General features: G+C 41.4%; 1 protein-coding gene across 1 annotated transcript in view; it reads left to right on the top strand.

The window, feature by feature from the left end:
• The first annotated feature begins 8665 nt into the window (after positions 1 to 8665).
• Positions 8666 to 16045, top strand: part of lmo1 (LIM domain only 1) — a 30320-nt gene continuing 22940 nt past the window's right edge. Inside the window, exon 1 of the mRNA XM_079555686.1 lies at positions 8666 to 9463. Coding sequence (XP_079411812.1) covers positions 9442 to 9463 — 22 coding nt within the window. The 5' untranslated portion in view covers positions 8666 to 9441. The remainder of the gene's footprint in view (positions 9464 to 16045) is intronic.

Genomic DNA, 16045 nt, shown 5'->3' with positions numbered 1-16045 from the left:
CTGTAGTCCCTCTGGAGGCAATACAAGTGTTAATGGGATGATTGGGGGGGTCTTTCATCTCCTCCTGGTGTCTCTTGCCAGAAAACCATGCTTGCAACTTCCCTGCACCGGGTCAGAGCCACCAATAAACACTAAACTGGAATCATGAAGAAGAAGCTAACAGGCTAACGGGGCAAAGCTAAGTGCGGGCTAGCACCACTTAAACAGTATTTACAGCAAGTTTGAGTGAAAAAAATTATCTCCATTATGTAATTGGATGTACAATATCCCTCTCTCCTTTTGTCTTTTCTGTCAGGGTAGTATTTACTCTCACGGACAATTAATGTGTAAATAACCGTAACATGCTATGACAGCTGCAGTGGCGCTTATGGCCTCTAGGGGCATGAGTGACTTAGTACAGCTTTAAAAATTCAGGTACCCCAACTTTAATTTGCATCTTGACAGGGGCCAAGTATTTTGAAAACTGGTCTTTCACAATTGTGTCTTTTTTTGCTCAATATATAGTACCAAATTAGGCAGGACAGCTCAGTGTTGAAGTGAACTGAAATTTGCTCACGGTAAAGAGAGACTTCAAATGTGATTAGCTGTCGAACCAAGTCACCCTCCTCAGCATCAGCTTATGGACCAACAGCTCTGAGGAGAAGGCTCAATGTTCATGACCATATGCTTTATTAAGTTAATTAAGAAACTCAACTACTTGGGAAGTAAGTGATACAAGTTAACAGCAGTGGTACTTTCATGAGTATTGTTGCTGTCCTGGGACATCACTGTATTTGTCATGCTTCCATAAAAAAACACTGAAGTCATTAGGAGGCATTTTAATCTGAAAGGGCTTTGTGTGATTAAATAAGGTCCTGACATAGGTGGACTGCATAAGGGCACAAATGATATTGGTTTGCCTGAGAGCGGGCCTAAAGTTGTTGTTGAGTGAATTTCTGCTTACCCACTGCACTCTGGCCCCGTACTGCCTGTGTTTTACCATCACACACATCCATCACACAGTCAAGAATCATATCAATACTTGCCCATTTCCCCATTTGGGCCAAGCTGAGTAGATCAATTCATTTAAAAGGAGCCACGGCCAGACATCCGTTTTAGAGATTAGAACATATATTGGCTAGTCATCTGACGGAGGGTTGAAGGTTCATTAAGTCAATGGAATCCTTAATCAATAGACAAACTTTAGCTTCAGGCTTTTATGGCAGCGTTTCTGTGTATCTAGTTACACTCATGAGTCACCAAGCACAAAGCGTTTTAAATTGTGTTACTGCACTTTGGCTTTTCTGCTTGGTTGACAAATCTATATGAGAAGTTATTTTTGTCATGTGGCATAAAGTGCACTATTTTGTGAACAGCTTTGCAGAGCGGGCATTTGATTTCACTTAAAACGTATGGCATTCTGGGTACTGAAACAAAACCAATGTATATTTAAACATATTGGCTTAAACAATCCCAGATATGAAGATGATAGAATACAAAAATAATATATTGCATTTTATTCATTATTAGTATGGAAAAAGATTAAAAGCCTTATAATGCAAACTCTATGAACAGAAGGTGGCGCTGGGCAGCTGTACGGTCAAATGTCAGTGACTCAAAGCAATGAAGAAGGTTTGTCCCTGTGGTGTTGCCATAGAGGTGGGGGATTCAGGCAGAATTTGCATGTTTTTTAAGGCGCACAGTTGTTTTTCAGAACACTTCTGTAGTTTTACTTTCCACTTAGACTTAAAGGCACACAGTGTAACATTTTGAACTATACTGATGCCAGCGATACAAAGCATGCTCCTAGTGACCAGTTAGACACACATAATGCTATTTTTGCAGTGGCTAATCAAAGAATGGATTTGGATAGACCTTATTTACACATGCCTTTAGACAACATCTCAACATCAGTAAAGTCAGGTCTGAGGAGAGGTGAGCCGCTCAAACACACGCTGATTTGTTCATTTTTGGGGTATTTTTCCAAAAATGAAAATGTGTTATGGTAGAATAAAATACAAGCATTTATTTTATTTATTTTTTATTGAGTGAAATGTTACCTGAAGTGGCTCTAGCTATTTTCTCCAGCAAATACTTCAGTACTTTCACTTTGACAGAGAGATTTTTTTAATTCTCTCATCTGAAACAGAGTGCCTTGGACATTTTCTGACTTTTCCATGTTCCCATCAATATTTCGTGATGGCCATGTTGTCCCCACCAACTTCATGCAGAGTTCTTCAGATCTTTCACAATGACAACTCAGATGTAGGCTCAGAGAAAGGACGATGGGTATCACACTTTTTGTTTCGTGTTCATTGGGCAAATAATAATGAAATCATTGTAATCTCATTTTCTGTGAGTGATACCAAATAACCAAGAGATTGGCAGTTTGATCACGGCTCAGAGGTGCTGACGTTGTTGTGTCCATGGGCAAGACACTTCATCCACTGCCTGTATGTACTACGTAGTGTGTGAATGAATGTCGTAGAATGACAGCCTCACTTCTGTCAGTCTACTCCTGGGCAGCTATGGCTACAATGGTAACTTACAACCACAGAGTGAATGAATAATTACTACAGTGTACACAGGGTTGTATCGCACAATATAAATGCAAGAAATTACTATTATTATATACACCAATAAGAGCGGGCCCAGTAAGTGTTACAAAGACTGGATCAATAATCAGAGTAATATCAATGAAACCTTCACGATACCCATAGTAGCGACATGCTACTGACCAGTGCCAGAGTTGCAGCTTCAGTACTGTGTGTGTGCCTGCATGTGTGCGTTTGTGCATGTGTGTGTGTGTGTTCATGTGTGTGTGTGTGTGTTCATGTGCGTGTGTGTGTGTTCATGTGTGTGCGTGTGTGTGTGTTCATGTGTGTGCGTGTGTGTGTGTGTGTGTGTGTGTGTTCATGTGCGTGTGTGTGTGTGTGTGTGTGCCTGTGTGCGTGTGTGTGTCCAGTGAGTGTCCTGTGTTAGTCTCATTACAGTCAGATCAAAGGGACCTGAGCTTGAGAACAGCAGGAGCTCTCTTCAGCTACTCCTCCTCTAATCTCAGAGGTCACTTTACTCATTCAAATATACTAAAACAGCATCACTCTGTGGCCAGCTGTTTCAGCTCAACACTGAGGACGTGTTTTATTTCAGTTCAATTTGATAAATATATGCATCAGGCTACTGTATGAGAGTACTGTATTTTGTTCACTAAACTAATTCGATCAAAAGCTGGTTGGCTCACCATGTCCCATGTACCTTTGTTACTGCTGTCAAATTGGCAGTTAATGGGCTGGTAAAATATGAAGGTATAGCCTAGTATTCTCTATTGTAATAATCATTTAATCGTAAAATAAATGCATTGTTTTTATTCATTTTGAAATTGTACTGTGAACTAACTCATTTAGAATGACATTGGCGTCTATCTATATAACTGAGTCTCTATAGCCCTTTCCTAATGTCTAAAATCACTATGCCACTTTGTGCCGTGGATGTAGTTTTCATTCTTTAAATGACACAGTGAGTGGACAATGATGGTGGCAGTTAATAACAGCGCGGTGCCAACAGCAGTTCCCGGGGATCTGACTAGCTGTTCTGCACTCTATATTGGCCTGTTCTTCAAGTGCAGAAAAAAGCGCAACCTAGATGAGAATTTTGTGCTTCAGTGGCTATTGAAAGATGAGGCAATAAACTGCTAAACTTGAGTAATCACACACTCCCCCGGGAATTTCTCAAATGGGGATGGTCAAAAAGCTTGAAATTTGAGCTTCGCCGCCACAGCCTGAGCTTTAACATTTGATGAGATTCATTATTGTGGGCAACTGAATACAAGTGTCTTCTGATTACTGCGACCACCATTTAAAGTTCCCACTAGTGTGCATTTCAGCGGCACAGCATCAATGGGATTAAAATCTCAATTCAGTCCAGTCAATTCTCCAGTAACAAGATTTCATTAAGAGTAGACAGGGAGGAAAATGGAGTGGAAAGCACTGAAACAGCTGGACTATAAATTATAAAAATGTGCTTTCTGCTAACTGAACACACCTTCGGCTTGCACATGCATTATTATTTAATGTTCAGAGGAGCTAGTTTTATGTAAATGAGAGTCTCTTCTATTCTCTTCTCAATGCCAGGTACTTCCAACCCAAGCAAAGGGAGAGATTATGCAAACCAATTAACATATGAAAATAACGTATTAATATACTGTCTCTGAACTGTATCCAATCAGTTCCTTTCCACTGGCGTGTGTACAAAACAATTAAAATTAAATTTATACTGCTTTTCCCTAACATATTCCACCGCAAATGGAATCAGTGAAACAAATGCTGACAAAAGTTTTACAGGCCTGTGTTCTTCCTTAAAGGCACACCGACTTTAAGAATATTTATAAGATTGCACACTAATAAATTCGACTCTTTGTTTCTCCCTAATGATGTGTGCATCGGAGACAAAGCGTTGAAATCCATAGCAGTAGCCAGGTGCTAATGAATGGCTTACATTATGCTGTCCGCTAATTACTACTGCACCATAAATAAAACACAAGACAATCAATTAGTGTAGACGTGCGTTTGTTAGTCATGGACACAGGGTCCTCCAGGCCATGGCTCTGCAAAAGGCCTGATCTCTCTATGGGGGTCATTTAAAAAGAAGTGTGTTTAGATAAATCAAATCTCTGTTTTTTGGGGCAACGGTGCTTCACAAAACTGCTTTAAGACGCAAAATAATCCTGAAACTTCACTTAATTAGACACTGAATGCAAACATATTGTTGCCATGTGTTTGAACTGGTTGCTCTCCTGCAGCTGACACATCTGCTGATCTGAACCAGAGCAGTGCATTAACACTGCATGTGGAGCACACTAACTGAATGATCTCAGCATTATGTGGCCTCTGGCCCGGCCTATCTGCCTACTTTGATGCATAATTCCAGCATTAATGTAATTTACATTTTAACACAGCCCCAAAAGTAAACTGATTAGTGGATAGTTATCTCCTAATGTGCCGAGAGGAGCCACATGTCACATGTATGCTCGCAGAGGGACACGAGTCTCTGTGACAGACTGGGCCCAGATAAAGCAGGTCCAAGTGTCAGCTGTGCAACACACACGCACAACAGTCCGTACAGCTACGGTTAAGTTGTGTTTGTGATCTTTGGTCAAGCTCCACAAATGTTCAATCTGAACTTAATTTACAGTGAATTTGTCACACATCTTTCATCAGTGTCCCTGCAGGCTTTTGTCTTTTGACTGGACAAATTAACGCCCCCGTAGATGATAGAAGTGCTTAAATAAGTACAGCAGTGTTGCAGTCCCATGATGCAATGCTCCCAGTGGTTACATCTGCTCCATTCTTTCATCTGGCTCCATTGTTAGGTGGAAGCTGTCACATTAGGAGGAGAATCGTGGCTTCTTCCCACCCCCAAGTTCGCCTTTTTCCCACTGCAGCAGTTGGCAGGGTGGCAGGCCCATACAAAGGAGCGTGCACCAGGAGCGCAGAGGGGAGCACCGTTAGAAGGAAAACAGTTTGGGAATTAAGGTCATTAATTTTCCACTTTCAAGGGCTGCCACACAGACTGAGATAAAGTCAGCATAAATATTCCGCCGAAGTTTCCCCTGTTTTTCTCCTCTCCCCATTTTCATCGGCAGCCCATTTATCTCCATGCTGTCAATTAGAGGCAAAAGCAAAGAACTAATTAGGAACTGTGCAATTTTAATTAGCTGTTTTGATAATTAAACTAATTGGTTCCCTTGTGTTTCTGCAATGTGTGCTGAGAACTTTTTTGATATCTGGGCAGCAGATTTCCCATCCGCTAGTTAATTAGTCACTTTTGCATTAAAAAGGAGCCTTCCTTAATAGCCTTAATTTGCAGTTGAAAGGAGAATCTACCATCAATAATTTGTGTAATTGGTAACCGTTTGATTGTAATTTAGAGGCACGGCCGGACAGCTCTGCATGTCTAATTCCTAATGACTAGGATTAAAGTTGGATTAACTGTTTGGGAAAGGGATTCACTCTCCGCTCCTCTCTACCCCCCAAATGACACCTTGTCTCCGTGTGATTGGTCATGAAATTCAAATTGACTAGGTGAGCAGCGGGGCTCCGTTTTTTTTTTTTTTTTTTAATACTTTCTATACATGGAGCTTGTCTGGACACACAAATACACCCAGATACATTCATTTTAACAATAAAACAGGATTGTGCTTTACTAATGCCCTGCACTCTCTCCTCTGGGTGGAGAATCATGGCAGGATGCAGCCACTAGGAGGAGCAGCACTGAAATCTATGTTGTGACAGTGTTTCCACTTGAAGTCTTTTAAAATGAAGAAACAGATAATACAGGAATACAGATCATGCACAGTTAATGCAGTAATGTCATGTCTACACATCACTGATAGTCTGACACCTGTGCACAGGCACTGCATGCCTTTTACATTGCCAAAGGCCTCCTCTATGCTATAACAACATACGGCATTGTCACTTTTCTGATTAAAAAGCCTCGTTCATGTGACTTAGGCGGAATACAATTAAGGGACATGGCTCTAAAAGCCTATTGCACATAAAAGGAGCACTCTCCACTGAGCCTAGCCTGTAAATATCATGTTTGATATGGGCTTTTAATCTGCTTAGCCATTCTCAACTATAGAATGGGCTCATCCCTTTCCTCAAACCTCTGTCCAATGGCTGCGCCCGAGGACGAATGGGAACACAACACTAGTGTGCTATCTGATTAGGTGGGGTTAATTACAGAGCACTGTTTTGTAGTGGCTGCATTTGAGAGCCGCCCATAAATAGATGGGCATGGCTAATGCATGCTCTGAAATGAATTTTAATTAACTGTGTATCAGACAGGCTCACTCAGGAGTGTGTTTCCAGGATGTACTGACCTGCTGTTGGATGAGGAGAGGGAGAGGTCTACACCAAAGGCATCGAGGCCCGCCGAGGAGTGCACCATTACCTGCACAGAAACAGATACAAGGCAGATCATTTTCATCTTCATAAGTGCTCCACACCTGTGCACAATATTGGAAATTTCTTTAAGCCCTTACATCTACACCAGAAAAGTGTGCATTCTTTCTCCACCGTGCTCCATAGCATGTTATTCCTCCGCAGTCAACTGTCAAATGGCCTACTTCAAGTTGATACCGTGGCGTTTCCTTCTCAGTTTTCAGTGTGATTGGATTAATTATGTGTCAGTCACTTTGCTAGAGGTCAGTGGACATACATTCTTGGTCATAAGTCATCAATCTCTGTGACCATGGAGATGAAAAGTCAAGCATGTCAGCCAGAGAGCTGGACAGCGAGGGATCAGACCATTGATTTCAGGGCCAACCCAATCTCACCAGCAGCCTGTTCCCCTAACTGAAATTATCCCCATGGGCCATATACAGTCCACCTAATACTAATACGATATGTGTTTCATTTGGAACCTGCACTAATGGTATTTTAAGGGCATTTCCCATTTGGTCTTTGTTCAGATAGCTGCGGTTTTTAATGTCAGAATCTGTATGTGTGGCTGTTTTTTTTACCGCATGCCCGTACTTACATTAGCTAATCTGTATGTGTGAGGCTTTTGCGGGAGTGTGCCAGTAGCTTTCTTCAGAAGCTGTTTATGTTATCATCTACAAAAGTCAGTAACGCTAACCACATCTTCTCGACTTATGTTGAGTTCTCCATAGTTTTGTGGAAACATTACTGAGACTTAGGCGCTGGACTTGGATGAACAGGAGTCACGCAACGGCAAGTCTAATAGTGCTGTAAGTAAGATGTTGCAGGGGCAGTGCTTTGGATAAGAAGCACTAATGATAATGTAGGACTCAAATATGTGATGCACACAGTGACAGAAGGCAGGGACAGACTGAGTAAGCTCACACCCAGCCAGACAGCCTGCTGGCGGCTGATGAACCCACATCACTGTAGCTTTCTCCACTCCTCTCCACTCTCCTAAATGGCTAATCTTTGTTGGATCTCACCCTTAATTGGTTAACAGTCTCCGCAGGGCAAGTGAAAGTGGTGCTATTTAGGGCTGCACCATGGAACAGAAACACTTTCATCTTGGCAATAACAGGCAACAATTATATTACCAGATTCGAAAGAGAACCTTTCTATCTCCCCGCTAATCAAAAACGCAGCCCATCTGTTGTGCTGCCTCTTTTTGAAACGACTGTTTATCTGCGCCGCGTATGATAACTGAGTCTGGACACTAATTAACTGCTCAACAGACCGCAATTAGATTCTATTTCTATTAAATTCAAGCAAAAAAAAAAAAAAGTCGATGGAGGAAGAAGAAGAAAAAAAAACAGAGCTGGTATTTTCTGTTTACTCCAACTGGTGGGGCAGCATCACTTTCTCTATGTCTCTTTCTCTCCATCTCTCTCCCTCACACGCACGGCCGCCGCTCGTGCGTCGTTGGGAAGCTATTAAGTGCATATACGCGCGCGCCACCCTCCTCTCCCTCACGCGCGCACAGAGACCGTCAGGAAGACACACGCACGCACGCACGCACGCACACACGTCACGCACGCGCCTTCCTTTAGCTGTGCTTTTGTGTTTTGTCAGAATTAATGAGAAAAGTTCCCTTGCCCTAGGGGTAATTAGTGTCCTTGGAGTTAAATAAGCTAATACTTAGACACCTCTGGCACAAGCAATTATGTTTGTGTATTGAATAATTGATTCAAAGAGGGGGGAAGGGCTGCTAATCAGATCTGAGCATAATGAATTGATTTAATTAACAGGGGAATCCGAGGCTCGGTGGAAACTGCGCACATTTATTCAGGAGCAGGCAGCGGCGGCAGCAGAGGCAGTGGCAGCGCAGCGCGGGCGAACACATAAAGCAGGACGAAAGAGGGGAAGGAGACACACGGCGCGAGTTCGCTTTTAGCATTTGTCACGTTTGCAACCGGATTTGTTGTGAATGCACTTGGCTGTTCAGGAGCAAATGAGAACCAGAGAGCGGCGCATTAACAGCGAGAGAGAGTCGTTTGAGTCCGCGCGCCGCCGACACAGTTAGCTACATTTTTTTTCCCCCTCTTCCTTTTTGTATCGCTTTACATTGTTTTTTTTGTTTGTTTTTTTGTGCTTTCTCTTTTTCACTCGCATGGAATTGATCCAGAGCCAGCAGCTGCGCGGTGTTACGGTCTCTGCTGTGTGTGCTCGACTTCGCCAGGGCTCGCTCCGTGGCGTGAGTCGCTCTCGATCCATCGCGTGAATTATTGTTGATAGTAAAGGAGGAAGAGAAAACGTGCAGACGCCAGTGCTTTAACCTTTTTTTTTTTTTTTTTTTTTTTTTTTTTTGTACCCCCCCTTCCTCGGTGTCGGTGGTTGGCTGGTCGAGGCGTAGTCTAGTAGTCAGTCAGCCGCGCGTTTCAAAGCGATTTCCAGGAGCAGTTGCAGAGCGGAGCGAGCGGCGCCGCTTGCTGGAGCCAGGACCACGGATCGCCCGGGGAAGGACTCCTCGTTCCTCAGGACGATGGTGCTGGACAAGGAAGAGGGTAAGTTTAACGCAACACCCCTGGTGTTCTTCCTGGCATGCGCTACACGGGGAGGCGCGCTGACATTTGAACACATTATTATTTAAAAAAAAAAGAAAAAACGTGTTTCGGACACATTCATCTCAGTTTGACTCTGCTGTGCATGTGCTCGCTCTTTTCTTCTTCTTCGTCCTGTTCTGCGTCTTCTTCTGCAAAGTTCAGGACAGCTTTTGACATCACTTCGGGATAGGAGAGGACAGCGCTGTGCTATTAACTTGATTGCAAATTATGGGCAGCGCAAGGACCATTTGCCTCAGTCCCATCACTCCCCCCCCCGCACCCCCACCACCCCCCCTCGATCCAAATAGGCCTCATTGCATTACTTATTATCTCTTCCAATGTATTTAGGTTAATGGGCGAGGCAATCTAATTAATTTTAATTTAAATCAAACTCGCCACTAATGACGTCCCATTTTGGATTAGGCTGATGCGGAGTTGTGCGCTGCGTTGAGCGGGGTCGTGTGTGTGCATTATGGAAGATTTAATATTCAAATGGAGAGGCTCTACAACGCTAAAAGGCTCTGAATTACAGTCATTCTCCGTTTCTAACACTTCCCTAAGAGCCTGCTGTTGCGCGGAAATCTAGACCACCTGCTGCCACGCACAGTGACAACCTCCATAAGCATAAAAGCCATATCTTTGTGCCTCCTTTTAAAGGAAGACAGATTTTTAGGGGGGGTTGTGTTCTCCCCCCTCAAACTAAAAGGTGCACTTATGGCCGGTGTTTGACATTTAATAACCGACATGTCTCAATAGGGCGTCTCTTTCCAACTTCTAAAAGCAATACAAGATTTGTGGCACAGACATGAATTGGTACGTCTATAGCCCTATACCACTAATGTATCCAAATTAACTCAACTGTAAATGGTCTTATCCTTCAGATGTCTGTCTGGCTCTAAGTTACATATGATTCAGATTGCTTTTAACAGTTATTGGCCAAGCAATATGGTAAATGTACAAGGTGATGCAAATGGCATTAGCGGGAGAGGATGCACAGGAGCATGTAATGCAGTCAATACTACATTAACTACTGATGCCCAATTACAGAACCAGGGAGAGTGGCTTTTAGGAGCATTAGGACTTGCAGAAAAGCTTAGATCACCTGCTGCTCATTGCCTAAAAGCCTAACCCTTTAGTGGCTGGTCTCTAGCTCAACAACAGAGCTGTTTGGAGCCTGTTTTTTTCCCTCCACTGTGCCCCTCTTAGCGTTTATTGGGTTGGTTTATTGGTACTAAAGTTATAGTCTTGTCAATTCAAGGCTTCTTGTCTAATGTATCCTATTAGTGCCTGCGCAAACAAGGCACAGAGAGGTGTAGCTTACTGTTTTTGTCAGTCACTTCTCTGTCTGTTTATGTACCTGATCAGTTATTATAGCAAAAGTGTGTCTGAGTTTCTTATGTCTACGATTTATGTTTTCCCCCCTCACTATTATACTGCCTTTTATCTTTTAATAATACTATAGCTTTCTTTTCATCCCAACTCACTCATACCACAATCGAGTGTTACTTTAACGGCTAATATTTTAAAAGGTACCTTACTAGAAAGGCATTTTATTTCTTTCCCTAAACACTGCAGTAGCATGGGGGGGGAACGGTCTGAGTGAATGAAAAAAATCCCCAAGCTCCTGATAAATTTGGTGTTACCTTTGCTTGCAATTTATGACCCTGTTATCTTCCTGTCCAGTAAAATTTGTACATTCATAAAACATGTGATTGAAAAGCACCGCCTCAAATGAATGCAGACGCTGATCTGTCGCCTGTGTAATAAAACTTGTGCTCGGGGCTGCGATTTTTATTTTGAAATAATAAGAATTGCTTCATTCTTTACCGGCGTTTCCATGGTAATACTATCTCGTAGCGACGTTATATTGATTTAGAAAGTGGACAGTAATATTTCTTTTCGGTTATTTGGTTTCTGAAGGTTGATTTGTAATTTCCAGTTGGAGATTACTTTTTATATGTTCCTTAAGTCCGTCCGCATTTCTGAAGGAATGCAATTTGCTCTCCTCTATTTGCTATTTTTCTTAGCTTATTGCTTTGCTCTTACCGCAAAATTAAACTTGCCTTTTTCAAATATTGAAATTACGTCTCATTTTTGTGCTCTCGGCCCCAGCAATATTACAAACCACATTGCCTCGTTTGATGTTTCTAATGTCGCAGGAGTTTTCTTTGAGACCTCTGCTGCAGTTGGCGCACTTTCCTGATGTTTATCTTGTGATAGAGCTGTTTAAAAGTTTGATTTGGCTTCATACTTGCATGGGGCCAAGATAAAAATTAAGCCAATAAACCAGAGTAATAAAACCAAGCACTAGGGAAAAGCTTTACTGAGCAGTACTGTATTAGTTACAACATTAGCATGTTTTTATAAACATCATTTTGAGTGACTGACCAATAGTAACTTTACAAAGTGGATCTTGTAGCTGTTTGTAAAGAGCATTTACCCCTCGACCTCTGAGTTGGACTCCGGACTTGGCGGACATGTGCTTTGGCAGAGATATAGACTCTCTCTTATTTCCTTGCTGTCTGTTTTTCCCTTCTTAGAAATCTAAAATGACACATTACTTGTCAATAGTGTCATCCATTCCCGTAGTGTTCCCTTGGTTTCATTGTCGATATCACAATCATAAAAAATGTGAATGTTTCAAAGCCGTAATCATTCCCACGTTATTGTTAGCAGGGCTGTTCTTGTGCTTCCCTTCAGCTAAACACGGACGAAATGAGCTCAAAATCCCATTTTCACATGTCGAGTAGTGTGTGTTTAATTCCGTCTAATCTGATCATACAAATGCACAATTCTCACCAGAGACAATTTTGTCTGTCACCACTAAACCCTCAGATCCTGATCAGCGCTCATCGTTTTACATCTGTTAGTGCCAAGACGTGTGGAGCCTATCATTTAGCTTATTCTCTGTCAAATTCAAAGGCGCTGAATAGAGACTTAACGGACACGTGTTAGCAACCGTGCTCACCTGCTCTCTCTATGTAAATGGCGTTGGTACAGGAGACCTTCTCTGTTCTTGTAGCCTGAAGCCACAGGGCCATCATGTCATACACGTTTATATAGGTCGTACTGCCACTTAGATCTCCGCCGGGAATGGACGTTCTTACTCTTAACGTATGGCTGAAATTTGTGTTTGTTTGCTCTTTAAAATCATGTCAACAATAGGGGTGCACGATATGAGATAACAGTGCCATTTTTTGAAAACTGTCTTGGATATTGCCATAATGATATTTCAATACAATACAATACAACAATTCTAAACCAGGACCAAAACAAGGCTAAAATGGAACTAATAATTAGGACTTACATAACTGAGCTTCTGCACATTTTGAAGTTATCGTGTGTGTGTGTGTGTGTGTGTGTGTGTGTGTGTGTGTGTGTGTGTGTGTGTGTGTGTGTGTGTGTGTGTGTGTGTGTGTGTTTGTTTCAGTCTGTTCTTTCAAAAATAAATCACAGTCAGATGGAAGACTTTGCATCTTCTTACGATATGGATATTGTACCTAATATTATAATAACAATCATTTGACAGTACATGGTCCAAGCCCAGGTAAACAGTGTTTTGAAAAATATTCTTCAAATAGGTGAAATTTGCTAAGAACTGAGCCCTAATAGAATAGAATAGATAGATAGATAGATAGATAGATAGATAGATAGATAGATAGATAGATAGATAGATAGATAGATAGATAGATAGATAGATCAATTTATTTTCTTCAGTGTTACATTATTTATAAAGTGCTTTTCGTCACAAAGTGCTTTAGTATGTGGTGTGAATGAATAATGCGAAATTGTAAAGCGCCTTTGAGCGTCTGGAAAAGCATTATATAAGACTAATACATTATTATTATTTACGTTTAAAAAGACATTAAAAACAGTCTCGCCCAATGTTATACAGTGGTTTAACTTGTCATGATATAAAGAGTCTTTCAAATGTAATAACTGATTAAATGATAAACTTTTGTAACAACAGCATAATATATACTCCATTTGGGAAGAAAAATGTTTTTAAGTCACAAACTTTTTTATGAATTGCTTTATTGTAAATACTCATATAGAACAAGTCTTCCTGGTCATCTAGAGCAGTGGTTCTCAACCTGGGGGTCGGGATCCCCAAGGGGGTTGCGAGACAAATTTGGGGGGTCGCCAGATCATTTGATGAATTTTATTTCAGCCATTTGTTTTTTCTCTTTATTTTTTAAGAATTATATAGGCTAATGTTCCTATTTCTCACGGTGTGACCCGGGCGGGGGGTCACGAACCCCTTTACCTGTTATGATGGGGGTCGCGGCTCCATAAGGTTGAGAACCACTGATCTAGAGCAGGCGTTCCTAAATTATTCAGGCCACGACCCCCAAACTCACCAGACCAACAACTCGAGACCCCCAGTGTAACATATAATTATTAACATTTAAATTCTGGTTTAGTAATGTTTGTTTTGATAGCATGTTTTTTTTTGTATTTGACTCAAATTTCACTAAAAAAAATACTATTTTCAATAAAAAATACATCAAATGAATTAATACATTGCAAAATATTGTCTTGGAAACAAGTGTCCCCTGACCCCCACTTTGGGAACCCCTGATCTCGAGTACTATCAATGAGATTTTTGTCTTGGTATATTTTGGATTATGACCTGCAGGGGCTGCTACTGAGTTCATATTCATGTTGTAACAGAAGAAATATCACCTCATGCTTCATGTTTGTGTTCTTAATAATCCAAGGGCAGGTGCTCTATTCTCCCCTGACATTTTCTTTTTGTTGCTAGTAAACAGAAAGAGCTTATGCATTCTGTCACTGGCATCGTACAACAAAACATGACTGACCTTCACTAAATTACATTTAAGCAGCTAACGGAGGCTGTAATTAAAAGTGCATTTGTTTTCAAAGCAACAAGCTTTCGTATTTATACACTAAATTAAATCTCTGCATAGTTGTGTTTATCTGCAGGCAGAAACATGAGACAAATGACTCACATGTTTCCTCTAAAGTAATATTTAAATCACACCAAAGGTCGAGCCCGGTCATTCCCATTCATTTTATTCAGTTCTAAATGGCCTGATTGCAATTTCATTCACCCTAATACCAAGAATGACTCCTTGACTAAAGCGCTTTTAATGAACTCATTATGACCGAACCATTCTCTAAAGTTTTCTTTATACATGCCATTCTAGTGGATTAACAGATGTAAATGTTTGGATTAAATTCTTCATTGTTATTTTGAAAACACTGAGAATTTTCAAATATTATGCAACGGTTAAAATGGTTACAAAGTTAATTAATCCAGTACTGCCATTTTAAAGTTTACATTTCTGGGTGACTTGTGTGTCATGTGACAACCTTTCCCATTCCATTTGACCATTGTCCTGGACTGATGCAAACACAGTAGATTGAGTGTGGAACAGTGTATTCTTTTGCCAAGCGCTTGCCTGAGCATTCTAATACTGTTTGTCGAGTGAACGGCTTCATTCATCTTAACAAAACGTTCCCGATTTGTGGAAGTTCCAAATTTTTGTGCCGCAGACTCACCTCTCTGATGATGTGCCCCATCAGGAGTGGGAGTGGGTGCGCGAATGACATTAGAGGCCCATGCTGTCAAATAACTCTCCCCCTGTGGAGAATTTGCATTATTCAAGATTAAAGAGCTTCACACAGTGCACAGTGCTCTGCTGCTCCTTCTTCTGCCCCTCCATTTCCACACACTGAGGACCTTGAATGGCACACCTGTCTCCTGGCATATCCTTTTAAAATAATAAGTGTGCAGTAATTGCCCGAGAGTGGGGGGATTTTAGTACATCACTTCCTGACCTCATGAGTGACAGAAACTTTCGAGGGCTACCATTTATTTCTCTTCAAATGCATTTTTAATGTGAACATAAAAGTGTTTGCGCATTACTCTGTTCCGGATGGTGCGGAAAGTGGCTGTGACAGGTCTAATGGTTCAATTTTTTTATTGTCAGGAATCAAGAAGAAGTGCCAGATAAGATTGCTTTGACTGTAAAAGTTTTGGAAAAGATGGATTTTCTCCATGTCTCAGATGAAAGATCCACTTACCTTTATGGGCTATTGACAGTTAGCTCTTAAGAGAAGATTGTAAAATGGCAGGTTACTGGCCCAGTCCAAAACCATGCTCACGTTTGATTGGCTGATAGCTCCACATCCTTTCACTCGAATGAAAAGTCTGATCACTTTCTCATAAGTCTTTTGGGAGAGGAAAAGCAGCGTATGTCTTAAAGGTGAAATATGCAACTTTTTATGTGAAAAAAAACTTGATATTTGAGCGTATTTCACCTTTTAGTGACCCAACGGCTGTATGAATGATCAGCATGGTGCCTTTACTTTCCATCACGGTGGTCTCTGCAACGCTCCAGGCTCAATTATTTTGTAGGTTTTCTGGTGAGAGGGTCGGTCAGCATTGAAAACCTTCCGAACAAATGATCCTGGAGCATCCTAGAGGCCACCATGATGGAAAGTAATGGCGCCACACTGACCACTCATACAGCCGCTGGGTCACTACAAGTGAAATACACACAAATATCAACTTTG

The sequence above is a fragment of the Gobius niger genome (assembly GCF_951799975.1).
Source record: "Gobius niger genome assembly, chromosome: 4".
NCBI classification, from domain to species: domain Eukaryota; kingdom Metazoa; phylum Chordata; class Actinopteri; order Gobiiformes; family Gobiidae; genus Gobius; species Gobius niger.
The sequence above is the reverse complement of the archived record's forward strand: the minus strand, read 5'-3'. Positions and strand labels throughout refer to the sequence as shown.